The sequence below is a fragment of the Lepidochelys kempii genome, chromosome 21, assembly GCF_965140285.1.
Source record: "Lepidochelys kempii isolate rLepKem1 chromosome 21, rLepKem1.hap1, whole genome shotgun sequence".
Classification (NCBI taxonomy): Eukaryota; Metazoa; Chordata; order Testudines; family Cheloniidae; genus Lepidochelys; species Lepidochelys kempii.
In genome coordinates this window covers 13,624,948-13,643,095 of record NC_136400.1, presented here as the reverse complement: position 1 = coordinate 13,643,095, position 18,148 = coordinate 13,624,948, and the positions used below count along the sequence as shown (strand labels likewise).

Below are 18,148 nucleotides of genomic sequence, written 5' to 3'. Positions count from 1 at the left end.
GAGTCTGTTACCCAGGGGAGTAGCTGAGCCACCCCGAACTGCGAGGACAGGACACGAGCCTCCTGCTCGGACGGCACCGGCCTGCCTGAGAGCCCCCTAAGCCACAACAAGAAAAGGAGTACTTGTGGCACCTTAGAGACTAACAAATTTCTGTAGTCATAAGCTACAGTTCACTTCATCAGTTGCATTCAGTGGAAAATACAGTGGGGAGATTTTGTATACACAGAGAACATGAAACAATGGGTGTTACCATACAGACTGTAACAAGAGCGATCAGGTAAGGTGAGCTATTACCAGCAGGAGAGCGGCACGGGCGGGGATGGAGGGATGGAACCTTTTGTAGTGATAATCAAGGTGGGCCATATCCAACAGTTGATAAGAACGTGTGAGGAACAGTAGGGGGGGATAAACATGGGGAAATAGTTTTACTCTGTGTAATGACACATCCACTCCCAGTCTTTATTCAAGCCTTAGTTAATTGTATCCAGTTTGCAAATTAATTCCAATTCAGCAGTCTCTCGTTGGAGTCTGTTTCTGAAGTTTTTTTGTTGCAGAATTGCCACTTTTAGGTCTGTAATCGAGTGACCAAAGAGATTGAAGTGTTCTCCGACTGGTTTTTGAATGCTATAATTCTTGACGTCTGATTTGTGTCCATTTATTCTTTTACGTAGAGACAGTCCAGTTTGGCCAATGTACATGGCAGAGGGGCATTGCTGGCACAAGATGGCATATATCACATTGGTAGATGTGCAGGTGAACGAGCCTCTGATAGTGTGGCTGATGTGATTAGGCCCTATGATGGTGTCTCCTGAATAGATGCTCTTGTTACAGTGTGTACGGTAACACCCATTGTTTCATGTTCTCTGTGTATATACAATCTCCCCACTGTATTTTCCACTGAATGCATCTGATGAAGTGAGCTGTAGCTCACGAAAGCTTATGCTCCAATAAATTGGTTAGTCTCTAAGGTGCCACAAGTCCTCCTGTTCTTTTTGCGGATACAGACTAACATGGCTGCTACTCTGAAAACTAAGCCACAGCAGGCCTGTGCAGTTCTGGGTCCCCCCAGTAGAGGGCAGTAATGCTGCACAAGTCATTATGGCTGAACAGCTGTGTGGTGACATGGACTCATGGAATATCAGAGTTGGAAGGGACCTCAGGAGATCATCTAGTCCAACCCCCTGCTCAAAGCAGGACCAATCCCCAGTTTTTTGCCCCAGATCCCTAAATGGCCCCCTCAAGGATTGAACTCACAAGCCTGGGTTTAGCAGGCCAATGCTCAAATCACTGAGCTATCCCTCCCCATGACACCCATGAAGTGAGTTGTTGGGGCCTCTGCCCAGCCCCTAGTGGCTGGGTGTCACCTCCCACCCGGCACTTATAGACCCTCCCCCTGTCTGCAGTTCTGGTGGAGGTGCCAGGGGGCTGAATGGGCCACAGGGACAGAGCTCGCTCCTCGCCTCTGGGGCACCCCTGGGGGCCAGCGTGGGAGGGTAGGGAGCCATGGGGTTCCTGTGCTGAGGACAGGAAGGGGCCACAGTGTCATGGGCTCCCGCCTCCTCCCGCAGATCGGAGCTGTAAAATGTGGAACTTGGTGACGGGCCAGGAAATCGCCTCGCTGAAGGGCCACCCCAACAATGTGGTGTCCATCAAGTACTGTAGCCACTCGGGGCTGGTGTTCACCGTCTCCACCTCCTACATCAAGGTGTGGGATATCCGGGACTCGGCCAAGTGCGTCCGCACCCTCACGTAGGTACCTGGCGCGCTGAGGCTGCTCTGGGGGCCTGGCCGAGCTCGACGCGCTGCCCTGCCAGCGTCCCACACCCAGGGCAGCATAGCAAAGGCCAGGCGGGCTGCAGGGCTGAGCCTAGGAACGGTGCAATGCTGGTCGCTCTAGCCCGGCCTGGCTCGCGGAGGCTCTGTGGCTTGGTGCTCTGCTCTCAAGGCAGTTGCTTCTTTAGTCTGTTTCAGGGGGCCCCGTGCACCCTACTGCCTACGATTGCTTTGATCAGGGATGGGTAATGACCCATCTGCAGCTGCCAGCACCGTTTCCAGACCCCAGCGAATCAGCCCCTCTCTCTGGTGCCCAGCCACCGACTGAGACGTCTCCTTGCCTGCAGTCCTTCCCCAGACCTAAAATCAGACTGGCGGGAACGGGCCTGGGCTGCCTGTCACCATCAACTCCAGGCAAGGGGCGGGGTTTGTGTTGCTCCGCCCCTGGGCGTGGGTTTGGCTGGCTGCTCGGCAAGGCACCTCCCTTGGGGCCGCCCCCCGAGAGCTGCTGCCTGGGTCACCCTTGCTGTGCCGTTGCTCCTGGTTTGAGGGGACGTGGGGCTGAGGGGGGGTCTCATCCTGGCACCACTGGCACTGCATGGGGCCAGGAAGTGGCATTGCTTTGCCCTCTAGATGGCTGGGGACAGACGCTCTCCACCCTTCTAATCAGTCCACAATGGACCAGATCTTCCATTGCACACTGTGTAAATCCCCCCCCACCCGCATTTCACCTGCCCCCCGCCCCATGAGGGTCTCTGCCCTGAGGCTCACCTCTTGCTGTCTCTTTGGCTTAGCTCTTCGGGTCAGGTGATCTCCGGGGACGCCTGTGCCGGGACCACGACCCGCACCATCGCCAGCGTGCAGGGCGAGCACCAGATCAACCAGATCGCGCTCAACCCCGCCGGCACCATGCTCTACGCCGCGGCCGGGAACTCCGTCCGCATCTGGGAGCTCAACAGGTCAGGGCAGCACCGGGGCTCGGGCCCCCAGGCGAGGGCAGCTCTTGTGGGGCGGGAGCCGGCTGCTGCCCAGGCAGAGGGAGCCGCCGTGCTGGGCGGGGCTGGGCCCCGCTCCCTCCGGCCTGGAAGCTGTTATTGAGGCGGGGCAGATTTGGACTTGGCACCGGGAGCAGCTGCACAGGCACAAACCCCAGCGTGGAGCAGCTTGGCCTGTCTGCCCTGGGGCTTTGCACTGCAGCAGCTGCTGGGGCCGATGATCAGGCCCAGGGGTGGCTGAAAGCAGGACCCCGCGCTCCTCTCCCAGCTGCAGCCCTTAGGGCGGGGTTGGGGAATCTTTTTTCTGTCACGGGCCATTGACCCACAAAAAAATCCATCACAGGCCACTCCCCTGCCTCTAGGGGTGCAGGGGCTTGGGGCTTCCCCTGCAGTGGGGCAAGCCGGTGCTAGCAGCTCCAGCCCCACAGGGGGTGGGGGGTCTGGGAGGGCGCCACGGGCCGGATGAAATTAACCAGCGGGCTGGATCCAGCCTGCAGGCCGTAAGTTTCCCCACCCCGCCTTAGGGGCTCAGCAGACAAGCTGATCACCCCCTGGCACTGCACCTGAACCCAGCTCCCCACCCCTAGCCTGAGGCCAGGATCACGGCCCACGGTGCTGAGGGACATGGTATCGCCAAGGGTGCTCCGTGCTCTGCGCCCTGGAGCCCGAGGTCCCCACTTCTGCTCGGGATGGTGGAGAGGGGCCTGGGGCTGGAAGGATCCCTGCTGAGAGCCTTGGAGACAGGGCCAGCGAAGGGCCTGCAGGAACGAGCGTCTTCTGCTGAGCACGCCCCACACCCTGACGGCCCCGGCTCCTGCTTGTAGGTTGCAGCCTATCGGGAAGCTGACCGGCCACATCGGGCCCGTGATGTGTCTGACTGTGAACCAGACCACGAGCAACCACGACCTGGTCATCACCGGCTCCAAGGATCACTACGTCAAGGTACCCTGGGACCCTCCCTCCCTCCCGCTCATGGGCAGCACAAGGGGCCTTTGAGCCCAAGACCCGCTGCTCGCACCAGCCCTCCCCAGCCCCGTGCATAGCCGATCTCCTGTAGGTGCCAGATACAGGGGCTCGCTGCCCACCAAAGGCCTGGCGAGGAGGGGACACGCTGGGTGGGGTTGTCCAGAGCGCTTGGTGTCGGCCTAACTCTGCTCTCACGGTGGGCGGGAGGGAGCCGTTCTGTTAACCTCAGCGGGAGCAGAGGGAGGCCAGCGCTGAGCACATCTGCAAATCCCGCCAGGGTCTGAGAAATGCCATGAGCCCCCCAGGACTCGTGGCCTGAAAGACCTGGCAGCTTTGCAGCTGGCCAGCCTTCCTGTCCCCCCCGTCTGCCAGGTGCCTCTGTGGGTCACAGGGAGCAGGATCTGTGCACTGCCCCTAAGAGCGTCTTGGAACCCAGATCCGGGAAATGCTGGAGGAGCTGCCGTGTCTCAAAGTGCCGGGCCGCTCGCCAGCCCTGGAGACCGGAATTCCAGGTGCCCGGCCCAGGCCTTCCCTCCGCGCCCCCTGCCAACGTGCCTCCTGCGAAGGTGGAACCGGCCTCAGCCTGCCCTCTGTGGCCTCTGCTGGACCTGTCTCCCAGGGGGTATTTTGTCTTTGCAACGTGGCCCCCTGCCAGCCAGGCGCTGATCTGCGCCCGCACGTCGGCCGCCAAACCATTGTAGGAGGTGGAGATTTCCAGTCCCAGCTGAGCCGGGCGAGGTTCAAACCAGTGACCTGTGTCCCAGCACTGAGCCATCGTGTCTCCACATGGCCTCCCCGCAAGGATCGTGGCCTGGCGTAAGCAGGCAGAACCCCGCCGCTGCCAATCCATCCCTGTCTCATTGCGCCGGGCCCTGGCTCAGCATCCAGTGGGAGCTGTGTGGTCGGATGCATTAGCCGTACCCCTGCCTTGCGGGAAGGGCTGTTGCTGGCCAGATGACCCGAGAGCGGCTGGTCTCCTTCGCCGCCGGGGTTCACAGCGGCTGCCCTCCGGGCTGTTGCCTTGCAGATGTTTGAGATCGCGGACAGCGTGGTGGGGAACGTTGGCCCCACCCATAACTTCGAGCCCCCGCACTACGACGGCATCGAGTGTCTGGCCATCCAAGGCGATGTGCTCTTCAGCGGCTCCAGGGACAACGGGATCAAGAAGTGGGACCTGGAGCAGCAGGAGCTCCTCCAGGTATGGAGTGGGGTGAGCAGGAAGGCCCTGCTGCTGGGCTCGGGGGGCGGCATTTAGATGGGCCTAGACCCGCAGCGTGCCATTTCGTGTGCTGGAGAGCGAGGGCCGGTGCCAGGGGCTGGAGCAAGGATGTAGAACTGCTGGAGTGTCACTGTACAATCTGGAGCGTGCTCCCGCCATGTTGGGGGTAGAGGACCAGAGGGCAGATGCAGGGACCCCATCCCTACATTGCACACAGGGCCTCCGGGCAGTGGAAGAGCCCTGGGGGTTGCAAACCACAGTGGCTGGCATGGTGGGTCCTGAAGGCAGTTTACAGCCGTGGGCAATGCATGGTAGCCAGTTCTATAGGGCTGTGCCCCACCTGTTACGGCTGAAGGGCTCAGTGGCCTATGGAGAAGGGGGACAGGTTGATCTGCGGGTAGATAGCGCTCGGCGTTTTCCCTATTTCGGATCCCCGTGAGTGTGGCTCTGGTCTCTGGGCCCCACATGCCGCAGTGCCTGGTTCCCCAGTTCAGTCGGGGCACTCAGCATTGCCGGGACGGCCTCCGGCGGCTCCGTGGGTCGGGGATAGAGCAGCAGCCAAAGCGGACGGAGGGGGGAATCTCTCTTATTGGGCCAGCTTCTGTGGGTGGACGGGACAAACTTTCAAGCCCCACCCCAGAAGAAGTGCTCTGTGAGTTTGCAGACTTGTCCCTTCCCCCACCACAGAAATTGGTCCAGTCAAAGAGATTCCCTCGCTCGCCTTGTGTGTCTCATATTCTGGGGTCATATCATGGTCGCCGTGAATTAATCGGAGCTTGGAGATCCTCTGGCCAGTCCCAATGAGCAATTGTCTCATGGGGCGTAGCCCTCTTCTCTCCTGCTGAGCTGCTTCTGTAGCTCACCAGAGTCCTGTTGTCTTGAATTCGAATCCTCGGCTGCTGCTTGATGAGAAATTGAGCAGAGCTTTATAATTCCAGCTCTAGCTCTCAGCCACTGTGCAGATGTGGGGTGTTTGCCTCAGCCCATTCTAGAAACAGCAGCCAGCTGCAAACCCAGGATCTGGCTCTGGCTGCTGGTCTGACCCTGCCCCAGAGCTCAGGGGGGCGGTTTGGGTCTTGATGGTCCCAGCTGGCAGCATGGGTCGGGCGCTGTCGGCCCGAGGGCGCTCACTGGCTCTGCCCTGTCTCTGTACCTGCCAGCAAATCCCCAACGCACACAAGGACTGGGTCTGCGCCCTGGCCTTCGTCCCCGGCCGCCCCATGCTGCTGAGTGCCTGCCGTGGGGGCATGGTGAAGGTCTGGAACGTGGAGAACTTCACTCCCGTTGGGGAGATCAAGGGCCACGACAGCCCCATCAATGCCGTCTGCACCAATTCCAAGCACATATTCACTGCTTCCAGGTGAGGGGCGTGGGCGGGGCTAGGCCCCTGCGGCATAGGGGAGGGAGGTCTGACCCCCAGCTCACCCCAGTGCAGCAGAGCCGCAGGAGCTCTCCAAACCCACTGTTGCGCCCCCCAGATAGCGGGGCCCGGAATGGTACAGGGAGCGAGGGATGGGAGCCGGCTGCAAGCGGGTTTAGTGTGGGGCAGCAGGTGGGGCGGGGGGAGCGCGCTGGGGGCCCTGCAACCATCTAGCCTCTCTCCTCCATCTCTCAGCCATTGTCAGCCCGCCCCACAGCGAGGCTCCTCTGCCCCATCCCGTTAGGCCGAGCGCTGGTTCTGCCCTGCCCTGCCATGCTTTTGGGATGCTGCTTGCCAGGTCTGGTGCCGCTGGTCCTGCCACCCTCGGCGCAGAGAACGGGCTTCCTGCCTGCTGGGCACCAGCTCCTCCTCGAGGGCACCTTGTGCATCTCCAATGAGAGCGCCACGGCCCCCTCCCTCCGCTCCCCGGCCTCTGTGCACAGCCCTGGCCCCCAGAGAGGGTCCCTGAGCTCACGCCCGCCCCTCGCGATGTCTCCGGCACTGTCTCTGATCTCCTCTTTTCCGACCATTTCCCTTTTCTCCTTTCCTTTCTTTTCCTCTCTTCCTCCCTCTGTTTCTCTCTGTGCCGCAGTGACTGCCGGGTAAAGCTATGGACTTACGTGCCTGGGCTCACCCCCTGCCTTCCTCGCCGCGTCCTTGCCATAAAGGGGCGTGCCACTAGCCTGCCTTGACCCTCCTCCTGCTCTCTCTGGCCTGCTCTCTCTCTCTCTCTCTCTCTCTCTCTCTCTCTCTCTCTTCCTTCCCCTCTCCGCTCTGGTCTCAGCTGCTTCCTAACGGTATGAGATTCTTTTGGATTTTCCCCCTACGTAGAGTTCTTTGCAAGAGGAGACTGTCCTCTTGGCCCCTCCCTGCCCCCCAGGTTACTCTATGCCTTTGCCCTGGGGCGGGCTGCCTGCCCCCTTATAGCAGTAGGGAAGGGGGGCCAGGGCTGGCAGCTCCCCCGGCCCCTCCAAACTTCTGTGAAGGGGTGATTGGCTCCAGCAGTTGGCTCAGTGCTGCATGGGGTTTGCCCCTCTGACTACTGCTCCTCTTGGGCCACTGCTGGGGGGATCCACGTCCCTGGCCACTGCCAGTGAGATGCCACTGGCTGAGCCTGCGCTCTGGCCCAGTGCCCCGTTACTGGCGCTCTGGGGATTATCCCGCTGGCAGGCAGCTGGGCGCATCTGCTCTCTCCTTGCGCTGGTGCACAGCGGCCTGGCTCTCCTGGGCGGCAGCATGATGCCTTTGGGAGCGGGGGAGTTGCGGGCAGGACGTGGCCCACAGCTGATTGTATTCGCTGTGCTTCCTCTCTTTAGCTGGGGCGGGGCTCAGGTGGGGGCAGCCCCCCGGCCTCACTTCCTCTCTATCTCTCTTCCTTCCCCAGTGACATGACAGTGAAGCTCTGGAGCAGGAGACGATTCCTGAATGGCCCGACCTAGGGGCTGGAAAGGCCGGAGCCAGGGCGACTGGCAGGCTCCCTGGCAGGCCCAGGCCCCAGCCCCTCTCCCCGGCCACGAAGAGGTGGGAGCGGCCTGGCCTGCATGTGCCCCAGTTCCCAGGACTCTGGGGTGATGGTGTCTCGGCTGGGTCTTTGTGCGTCGTTGCCGTCCAGCCCCACGCTGGGTTTCCAGCATGCATAGGGCTTTCTGCTGACTGGGGCGTAGCCAGGCAGTGCTTCAGGACATGGCCTTGCCAGCCCTGGGGAGGACCCTGAGCTGAGACACTCAACGGGATCGTTCCAGTCTGCCCCACAGCCTATTCAGTGCCCCCACACCCCGGAGCCTGGATGTGCATGAAGGATCCTGCAACCTGCACCCTGCTGCTGGCCTCCGCACCGCCCTGGTGCCTGGGGTCTCATTCCCCCTGGAAGCGGCTGCAGGCGCCCCTCTCTACACCTCATCGTTCAGCAGAGCTGGGTTCTGCCGGCCGGTACCGAAATACGGAGAGGGCTTGTGTGCTGCCCGAAGATCGCCCCAGGGCCGCGCTCAGAGCCTACCCCAGCCTGGCACCAGCAGGGTGCATGGAGCACTGCTGGGGAACGACCCACTCCCGGAGACGGCCTCCCAGCCCTGGCGCTGCACTAGGGCTCCTTGCAAGGAGCTCCGGCAGCAGCTCCATTGCTGTGTCGCTGGACCAAATCCGCATGCTGTCTGGCAAATGTCGACCTCTGCACCTGACCCACCTCATTCTGAGCCAGGGCATCCCCCCTTTTGCCCCAGGGGTGGAGAGAAGGTAGCTGGCACATCGGGGAAAATCCCTGTGGGCGTCTCCAAGGAAAAGCGGAATTTCTGGATCTGTTCTCTTTGGGCACCCCCCCACACATCCGACTGAGCCTTCATCGCACACTGGTCTGTTCGCTGTTCCCTGTGGTCCCCACTGCCCATTTGGACATCCGGCTTGGTGCCATCTCTGCTGAGCATGGGAGTAGCTCATTCCCAGCTGCTGCGGGAAGGGATTGAAGCTTTTATAGTGGGGTTTCAAAGAATTTTTTAAGCACCCTTGTGAATTGATTGGGACCTGGGGATTTTTAATAGCTGCGAAAGGCTTTAATGCTGGGAAAAGGGGTAAGCTCTCCGCACCATCTCACAGGAGGGGTTTAGGTTTGCTTGGGACAGATTCCTGCCTGCCAGCCTGTGGGGCCTGGCCTGGGAGAGGTCTGGGTCTAGAGTAGTGGGTGGAAGGGCAGGACGGGCGGTGGTTATATGGTCAGGAGAGAGGCGCTTTGGCAAAGGCGGAGGGCGTGGGGTGCTCTGGACGGGATCTGCAGCGGGGAGTGGGGCAGGGCTAGAATGGAGTTGGATGAAGGGAAAGATGGGGGTAGCGGGAGGGGCCCACATGAGACTTGAGGTGCATTATCAGAGCTGGGGGGCAATGAGGGGTTGCCCATGGCCTGCCCATGCTCTGCTTGCCACCCACCTGCACGGCCAGTATGGCACAAGACACTAAATCACCACGGTCACCCCAGATTTCAGTTTTACAAAGGTCAAAATTGCATAAGGTCTCTTGCCACCATCTCCCCCACCACGCTTGGGTGCCCCACTTCCTCTGGGGCATCCACGGCACTACACTCCCCAAAGCACATGGACTCGCTGTCACTGGGGTCTTTCGCTCCCTCCTCCCCTAATGACTGGCTAAAGAGTCCCAGTCCCACGCAGCCAACACCCAGTGCAGCCAGAACCTTCGTCAGCCAGCTTCTCGCTGCTATGTAATGCCCTTGGGGTGCAGAGCTTGCTGCGAAATGGACCTGAGGGAACGGCAGCAGGCTGGCCCTTTCCACCAGGTACGTTTCTTGCGTCGCTCCGCCCGTCACATAAGAAGCAGCGGCCGGACTCTGGTTTTATTGATTGATCTTCAGCTAACCCCATCAGCAATGGATTGTGTGTTCTCTAGGATGCAAGACTTTCAGTGTCCTTGGTTAACAGGGGATTGCCCCGGGTTTCCTTCTACCCGGCAGATCGAAGGAGAACACCAAGGGGTTCTTACCCCAGATTTGACCTCCTTTGAAACTGATACATTGGACAGGAAACGTTTCCACTTCGTAAACAGCACCAGCCTCTTCGTTCATTTGTTTTGCCTTTTGATAATCTGTCTTGCAGTAGCGAGCCCTGCCAAACCAGTGATCGCCCCCTGCTGCACAAAGTAAAAATGGCCTCCAGTCGCTGCTGCTCTGGAGTGGTTCTGAGATGGGAAAAATTGTTCATTTCCATCAAGCCTCTGAGCATCTGGATACTGACTGGGATGGGGAGCTCTGAAGTCCTGCCAGGGTGCTGGCTCTGGTGGGACCCAAACACAGTGACTTGGTTTGCTCAGCTACGCATCACACCCACCCATCATTCTCCCACTGCTGCCACCAACGAAAGGAGAAGTGTCCCCAGGGCTCTGCCGATGGCCTGGGGGAAGGGAACGCAGGTTGAAGTGATGCCTTCCAGCCACCAAGAGAGAGTGGATTATATCCAAGATCCCCCCCCCCCCCCCCCGATGGGACAGGATTAAACTGTCTGGGAGAGAAAAGTTGGATTTTTCCAGTTGGCAACGAGGGACAAGCAAACGTGAATGGTCTGAAATGAAGGATCTGAGCTAGGGGCTCTGAGACGCGGGTGGGTGGCCTATACCCTGGCGGATGTTGCCTGAGTCTCTGCTTGTCACAATGGCTGTTGAATGTAACACCTGCTCCGCCCTGGCAGGTGTGAATGGCTCTGGGGGCAGGAGGGAGCCAGGGCAGCAGTGTGTCTGCTTCAGTGGGGCTTCATCTGATCTTTAAGAGCTTGATCCGAAGCCAGCAGAAAGTCTCCCATTGACCTCCATGGATTTTGGATCAGGGACTCAGTGCGGGTCGCTGCATGAGAGGGGAAGATTTCACCTGCATGTAGCCCAGTAGCCACCTGTTGGGATTCCCTGGTTCTTTCCCTCGGGGCTAATCCCAGGCAGCTCTGCTCCAGTGACCCCAGCACGTTGCAAGACTGAGTGCTCGTGGCGGCTGGGCCTCGTTCTGTCTCGCACCGAGCGACTGCATCTCGTGGCGTTCCCGGCCGGCGAAACCCCACAGGAGGTCAATAGGAACAAGCAGGTTGAAAGATGGAAATTTCCTCACAAGTTGTCCTGAGGCCGCCCAGCCAGCCAGCATCAGATGATCCAGTACCGGGCACCTGGCGTGTGTCCACTGTCCGTTCCCATGTGCTGGGCACAGCCCTTCCCTTGAGGTGCCCCTGCCGGCTCCTCTCCCTGTGTGGAAGGGAGAGCAGGCGGGGGCTGTGTTGTACTGTAGCTCTGTGTGTGTGCGGACGGTCTCTTTTTCATTGGGAGGGGTGTCATTTGAGGGGGGTTCTTTCGGTTAAGCTACCTCATGGTCTGAGCCATTTTTAAAACTTTTTTTTTTTATGATTTTGAAACTTGAATTTGTCCTGGAATCACCACTTGCGTTGCTGAGCCGCTCGGGTCCTGGGGGCTTGTCCTGCCTTAGCGTTGCAGGGTGACCTACCGCACCCTTGCTCTGCTTGAAAAATGCCCCCCTTAGCCTTTAAAAAAGGACCTCTGATTGTTGGAGGGCCCAACTTGACACTTGAAAGGGGTCTGATCTCCAAACGGGGTGCTCACGGCTTTCTCTTTAAGGGGTCATGGACTGGGCCCCTGAAACAACTAGCCGCTCTTGAAAATCATGACCCTGACTCTTACATGGAGGCCCTGTCTGCAGGTTGTCAAGAGGAGCTCCGAATGCCACCCTGAGCCAGCGTGTGCCAGGCGGACATCGGAATGCCTCTCGAGCCCACAATAGTCCTGCTGCAAGCCCAGAAGGGTCCATGCCAACCCCCCAGCTGCCTGTTCGTGAAAGCACTGACAGCCTGACGCTGATTCCCAGGTCTTTCACTTCACCCGAAGTGGGGCCCTCTGCATTTTAGTGAAACCAGTACGCGCCCCCCGACCCTCCTGGTCCTGACGCTGGCCGTGGCCACCTGGGAATGGCTCCTTATCTGGAACCATGCAGTGACCGATTTTACCATGATCTGGCTGCACTTAACCCTAATTTAACAAGAGCCTCCTGTGGCATCATATTCAGGACCCATGTAAGAGCAGGGTTATGGAATTTCCCCTGAGCTCATGTATACAGCTTGTGTTTGGCTGAAACGTCCCCTAACAGGGACTCTTTCCCAGCGTTCGGATTAATGTCCATCTCTTTCTGAATCCTAATGCCCTCCCTTATCTCGGGCCAGATCCTCAGCTGGTGAAAATGGTCACAGATTCATCAATGGAGCTAGGATGGTTTACACCAGCTGAGGATCTGTTCCCTGGACTTTTAGGCACAAGACTATCCTTCCTCTTAGCCAGGGAACAAATCCTGGAAGAGCCCCAGCTGAAAGCACAATGCCGCTTAATCTTGGGAATAAGGGGCAGCTTTGTAATGTACAATCAAAGGGGAAGCCCATTCCCCTAAAATATATATGCTGCACCCCTTCTGGGGGCCAGTAACTCAAAGCACACCCCCAACGTACCCCTGCTGTCATTAGTAGCTGGGCGCGTTAGCCTCTTGGAAGAACTAAGGAGTCCTATTTGTTCCTTGTCTTCAAAATCTGCCTGCTAGTGATTGCACGTGATTGTACTTTCAGGCAGCAGGACAGGGAAGAGGATGGCACAAATCAAGAGGTCCCTTTGGGTGCAGTCATCCCTGATGTTACCATGTAAGGTGGGGAGATGGGGAACAAATGCCTCCATGCAGGGGCAACGAGTGAAGGTAACCGAGACCGTGTGTGATCTGGGAGAGTTTAATTGGTGTGTCTGTGATGGGAAGCAGGTAACGGGGCAGGACAGCGAGGGCTCAGGAGATAAATTCACCCCCACAAGTCTCCTTGGCGTTCGCAGCAGCGCCCGGGGCAGGCTGTAGCCCAGTAACTCAGGGCTGAAAGGAGCCCAAGGTGGATGAGGGCCTGGGAGCGGCAGTGAGCTGCGTCTCCCGAGCCCTGATTCTGATCTTGCCCTGTCACTGCAGTGTCTGTGGGGCCATGAGTCAGGCCCGTCGGCACACACTCATTTACAGATGCGTAACCTCCACCCTTATGAATGGCATCTGCATTTGACCCCCAACCTCTCCCCACCCTGCTCCTGCCTCTTCTCCCTCCATCCCCCTTTCTGGCCCTGAAACCATCCAAGACTCGACAGGCCAGTGGCTACCTTCCCCTACCCACTGCACATGAAGGGGGATTGAATTCAGGGAGCGGCTCCGCAGGGGGGGGGGGGCAGGTCAGTGCCGGGAGCCCTCAAGGCCGCTGCAGCAATGGTGCCTCCTGCAGACCGGTGGTGAAATTGAGCCGGGGGGAGACGATGGAAGTTACAAGTCTGAGCTGCCTGGAATGACTTTTTTTGTGTTTATGCTGCAGGGCACTGCATGTACCCCTAGCGTGGCACCCACGGGCCCTGTTCCTTTACCTGCTGTCTGTGCAGACCCTGCTCATGCAAACCTCTCTGGGGGGCCAGAGCCAGGGAGGATGCCCTAACTGACGATGGAGACAACTGAACTCGTGGTTGCCACAGCTCTTTTTCTGCGCTATTTGCTCTGCTCTCTCTAGATTCCTGCCAGGCTTCCCACCCCAACTGCTCCACCCTTGTCCTCTCCCGACCGTGCGGGCCATACAGCTCCGTTCACAGCACTGGCTGTGGTACCCTCCTGGAGCTGGGACTCGCTCTGTCCCATCTGCTGCTGTTTGTGCTGTAGGGGCAGGGCTGATGAAGATCTAGCACCCCACGGCTCACCCCTTTCAGGCCCCCAGTTAGCTGTTAGCACCGCAGAGCCGCTGCTAGCCCCATTCCCTCTAATCGCTGGTGACCTGGCATGTCCAGTCCAGGAACAGAGACTCCTTTAGCCCCCAAAAGCCCTGGGGGAAGCCTGTCGTCCTGAGGGGTCCCTCCCATCCCTCGTGCTCCTCAGGACCTAGGAGTAACCCCCCTGCTGGGGGCTCCATTCTCAGCCCTTATGTTGGGCAGGGATGGGTCCCTGAGGCAGGGGCCTTCACTTGGAAGAGCTCCCCAGCGTAAGGGTTACAAACCTGGGGCCGCCCTACTGGAAGGTGGATTCTCATGAGCACCAGGATGTGTCCTGGCACTGATCCTCTCCCAGGACCCTGATTCCTTCCTGGTCCTTTACTCTCAGCCCTTCCCCCCCACACACGCACACTGCTGGCCGTATTCCCATCCTGCCTCCCGCTGACCCCCGTTTCAGGTACGATTCCCCCAAAGAGCACAAGGGTCAGATTTCTTTCTGAGCTGACTGGTGCCATCCCATGGTCAGCGTCTCCCCTTCCCTTCTCACCCCTTTCAGCCCTAACAACAAAGCCTCTGGGCAAAGCTTCTCTCCTGGGGGAGCTGGGTTGCGAGACCCAGCAGGGTAGGACGAACGGCCTTCATCAGTGGCCTTGTGCCTCTGCAAAGGCAGTGGGCCATTGGCACTGGGATTGACCCCGCGCAGGGATCCTTCCACCCCTCCCCACAGTTCCACCAGGAGATTCTTCCGGTGCCCAGCCTTGCAACTCTTAGCTGCATTCGTCCGGGGGCTCCTCCACCTTACACTACAGCCCTGCTTTACCCTGGGACGATGCCTGGCCTTTGGTGTAGTCGTCTGTGTGATTTCTCCCCCACCCCCTGGGGCAGGAAGGAGCACTGCTTTACACTGAGGTTCTTTTGGTGATGGGATAGTGAGCTTACTCCTGCCCTGCATTATGAGCGTGAGCAGCTGTGTATGGCGCCTCAGCCAGTAGAGACGGAGCAGACCTCACACTGGTCACTTAGTTTAGCCCTCACCCTGTGTCAATACTGTACAAGTGTTGCAAACAGCCGGTGCCTTTTCTTGCCCTGGGATGTTTTTGGAGCTGTCAACGCTTGCTAAGGCTTTTCTCTCTCTGGGTTGTGTGATCCAGCGGGGCGGTCTGTGTCCTGTGTATAGGACAAGGTGTGTATATATTTTATACCTCGATGTATCACTGTAAATGGGGTTGTTGAAGCCTCAAGCTGTACATGGTTTTTCCCGATGGATGTGTCTGTTCCTTGCGCTGTCTTCGTAAATAAACGCACCAAAATGAAACCGAGGCGTGGGGCTGCTCTGTATGAGGAGGGATTGCGTAGGGAAGGGCAGGTGGCCGATGGGCGAGAAGCCAGGGTTTGGGATGGTGGGAAGAGCCTCCCCCGTAGACACCAAGAGTTTCACCCCGCTCAAGCAGGTGCCGGGGCACAAAGCCCCAAAGGAGGGAGGCTGGCTCACCAGCTGGAGGGGGGGCCTCCAGCCACAGTCACGAAGTCACAATAAACCCCGTTCACCCACTATTTATAGGACTCCCCCTAGACTGCAGTATCCCTGCCTGTATTTACGTGTAACCTCCCCACCTCCTGGGTGTGGTGGTCTGTCCCATCTAGCGGCACTGAGACCACTTAGAGAGAGAGAATGGGTCTGCTCTACAGCCTTAGCTAAGAGCCATGCACTGAGCTCCACAGGTCCCAGGTTCGATCCCGCCTGCCGACGACTGGGGTCTGTCGGCGTTACAAGTGGGGGCTTGTCCAGGATTGAACCGGGGACCTCTAGAGCTTGGTGCATGAACCTCTACAGTATGAGCTAAAAGCCAGCTGTTAACCAAGACTGTAGAGCAGACTCATTTCCCCCCTCCCCCTGCCAGTGGGCTCAGTGCCACTAGATGGGACAGAACACCACACCCAGGAGGTGTGTGGGTTACATACCCTCCCTTTGCCCCCCTCTCCCCCCCCCCCAGTGGACAGATGGGCACTTAGGCCCACAGAGAGGGAAATGCACAAAGGGGGCTTGGGTGTTGTCCGGCTCTACCTAACTGTAGGTGCCCTCCTGCTGCCACCCAAGGATCCCTGGAGGCCAGCATGCTGTGCGCCCCCCCTTCCCCCCAGAAATGCCAAGGAGGGGGCATGCGATAAGCCCAGCCTGCCCAGGGAGCTCAGCCCTTATCTAGCTCCAGCTGGGATGCCCAGCTGTGAACCTACTCCAGGAGTGAGGAGGCTGTAATTTTCACTCCATGCATCTGAAGAAGTGGGTTTCTTAAATAAATCTGCTAGACTTAAAGGTGCCACTGGACCCTCGTTGTTTTTGTGAATACAGATGAACATGGCTACCCCTCTGAGCAAAATCAAATTCCACTCAGGCTGACTTAAATTCTGCTGCAGTGAATTGTGGGCCATTGTCCATCACTAGTTCTGGATACCGAAGTGAGCAAACGAGCACTTCAGTTTCTCAATAGCACTGCAACATGTTATGTCTTTCAAGTACATTGTGTCCATATAGCTTGAAGAATAGTCCACAATGTCCTGGCACTGCTGTCCTCTGAATTCACAAAAATCTGCAGCTAGTCCCTTCCCAGGCCTCTCTCTTGTAGAGGTGGTTGTTCACTGGTTCAGCATTGCCTCTTAAGTTAGTTTGGGCTAGATCACCTTTCAAAAGCCCAGTAGCATCAGATCCTCAAGTTCTTGCATCTTTCTCACTCGGCCCATCATGGCTCCCACCCTGCAGCTGAGAAGGTTGTTGGTCTTTGATCCCCTACACACTGAACGCAAAGTTTTTGTCTTTGTAAATTGGTTCGGTGATGAACTGGCCCACGCAGTTCGGGATCCCTTCAGGGAGGGTCAGAGCTGTGTCACAGGAAGGCTGGGAGGGGTTGACGGTGATATTAAGTCCCTGCTGAGATGGCTGAGACATCGGCTCTTGTCAATTTTAAACTCTCTAGTCTTGCTTGGAATATTCAATGACACTCTCCGGGTGGGCGCAGGTGGGACCAGGTATGGACTGGCTACGGAGCTTGCTTACACACACCAGATGGGCAGTGCAGGGCCTCAAGCAATTTTTTTACATTCCTAACTGATGCAGCAAGCCCAGAGGGGCCGGGGCTCTGATCTGCCAGGCCCAGAGGTGCCGGGGCTCGGCCCTGGCACACGCTGAGCACTGCAGATGTAAAGGGCTCACCCCAGGGCGAGATCCTGCATCCTCGGTCTGGGCTGCCCTGTCCCATCGGTCAGCTGGGGATCCAGGAGACCCTGGGAACAGCTTTAGCCGGCCCTGTGCCATTGCTAAATAAAGAGCGGCCGGGTCCCAGCAGAGTTGGGGAGGGCTGCGGGTAGGATTTAGCGTTGTGGGAGCTGGGTGGTCCCTCTAGGAGCCCCCACTGGGGCGTTACCCCTGGAAGGCAGTAATGGATGGGTCCCTTCCTCCCGCCCGCTTTGCTGGATCTCGCTGTCCAGTGGGGGAGTGAACATCAATCTGGTGAGCGCACCGGCGGGGGCTAGTCTGTGGTTACGAAAGGCCTGGGGAGAACTAGCCCCTCCTTTGACGCTGCCCTGCCCTGAGAACGAAGGGGAGCGGAAAGGGCGGTAGCTGCAGAACCTACAAAGGGAGCTGTTTCCTTATGGAGCTGACAGGCCAGCTGCTGGATTCCTGGCCGGAGGGGTGGGGCAGGAGGGGCACGATTTTCACCAGGGTACCATCACCTGGAAGCCAGCAAGAGCATTGCAGCACCCTGTGCTGCAGGGGCCCCCTCGCTGCATGAGGGCTCAGGAATGCATGTCCTTCCCCAAGGGGAGCCTCATCCCCAGGCTGCCCTAATCCTTCTCACCAGGCCTGCAGGACACCAGGGTTCCCACCCTGTCATAAACATACAACTAAGGGTAGCATAAAACCAAAACCCCTCCTTTCCCTGTAAGGGGTTAAGAAGCTCAAATACCCTGGTTGGCACCTGACCAAAAGGACCAATGAGGGAAGAAGATACTTTCAAATCTGTGGGGGAAGGTTTTGGTTGTGTCTCTTTGTTGTTCTCTCCAGGACACAGAGAGACCAGGGCAGGAAAAACACATCTCCTAAAACCCTACCTGAAATAAGCATCTAAGATTACAAATTGTAAGTAATAGCGAGGATGCGTTAGATTATCTTTGGTTTTAGTTTGTGAATTTTCCCTATGCTAAGAGGGAGGTTTATTCCTGTTTTTTGTAACTTTGAAGTTTTGCCTACAAAACTCTGTGTTTTAAATCTTATTACCCTGTAAAATTACCTTCCATCCTGATTGTACTGAGGTGCTTCTTTTACTTTTTTCTTTACTATAAAGTTCTGTTTTTAAGAATCTGATTGGGTTTTAGTGTCCTAAAAACCCACGGATCTGGTCTGTGCTCACCTTGTTTACCTATTTGGTTGGTATATTATTCTCAAGCCTCCCCAGGAAAGGGGGGGAAGGGGCTTGGGGGGATATTTTGGGGAAACAGGAACTCCAAGTGGTCCTTTTCCTGAATCTT

General features: G+C 57.9%; 1 protein-coding gene across 6 annotated transcripts in view; it reads left to right on the top strand.

Annotated features, from left to right (window-relative positions):
• The window catches only part of KIF21B (kinesin family member 21B), an 85,713-nt gene extending 70,774 nt beyond the window's left edge, over positions 1 to 14,939 (top strand). For 3 of the 6 annotated variants that reach the window (XR_013634885.1, XR_013634884.1, XR_013634883.1), the window contains 7 exons: positions 1,569 to 1,749; positions 2,568 to 2,732; positions 3,593 to 3,710; positions 4,762 to 4,932; positions 6,114 to 6,313; positions 6,966 to 7,170; positions 7,758 to 14,939. Coding sequence is in view for 3 of the 6 variants with exons in the window: in XM_078849837.1 (XP_078705963.1) it covers positions 1,569 to 1,749; positions 2,568 to 2,732; positions 3,593 to 3,710; positions 4,762 to 4,932; positions 6,114 to 6,313; positions 7,758 to 7,812 (890 nt within the window). In the remaining 3 variants the exon portion in view is untranslated. Of the gene's footprint in view, positions 1 to 671; positions 830 to 1,568; positions 1,750 to 2,567; positions 2,733 to 3,592; positions 3,711 to 4,761; positions 4,933 to 6,113; positions 6,314 to 6,965; positions 7,171 to 7,757 lie in introns of those variants that run through there. The other 3 variants (XM_078849837.1, XM_078849836.1, XM_078849838.1) reach the window with 2 other exon arrangements.
• The last annotated feature ends 3,209 nt before the right edge of the window (positions 14,940 to 18,148 follow it).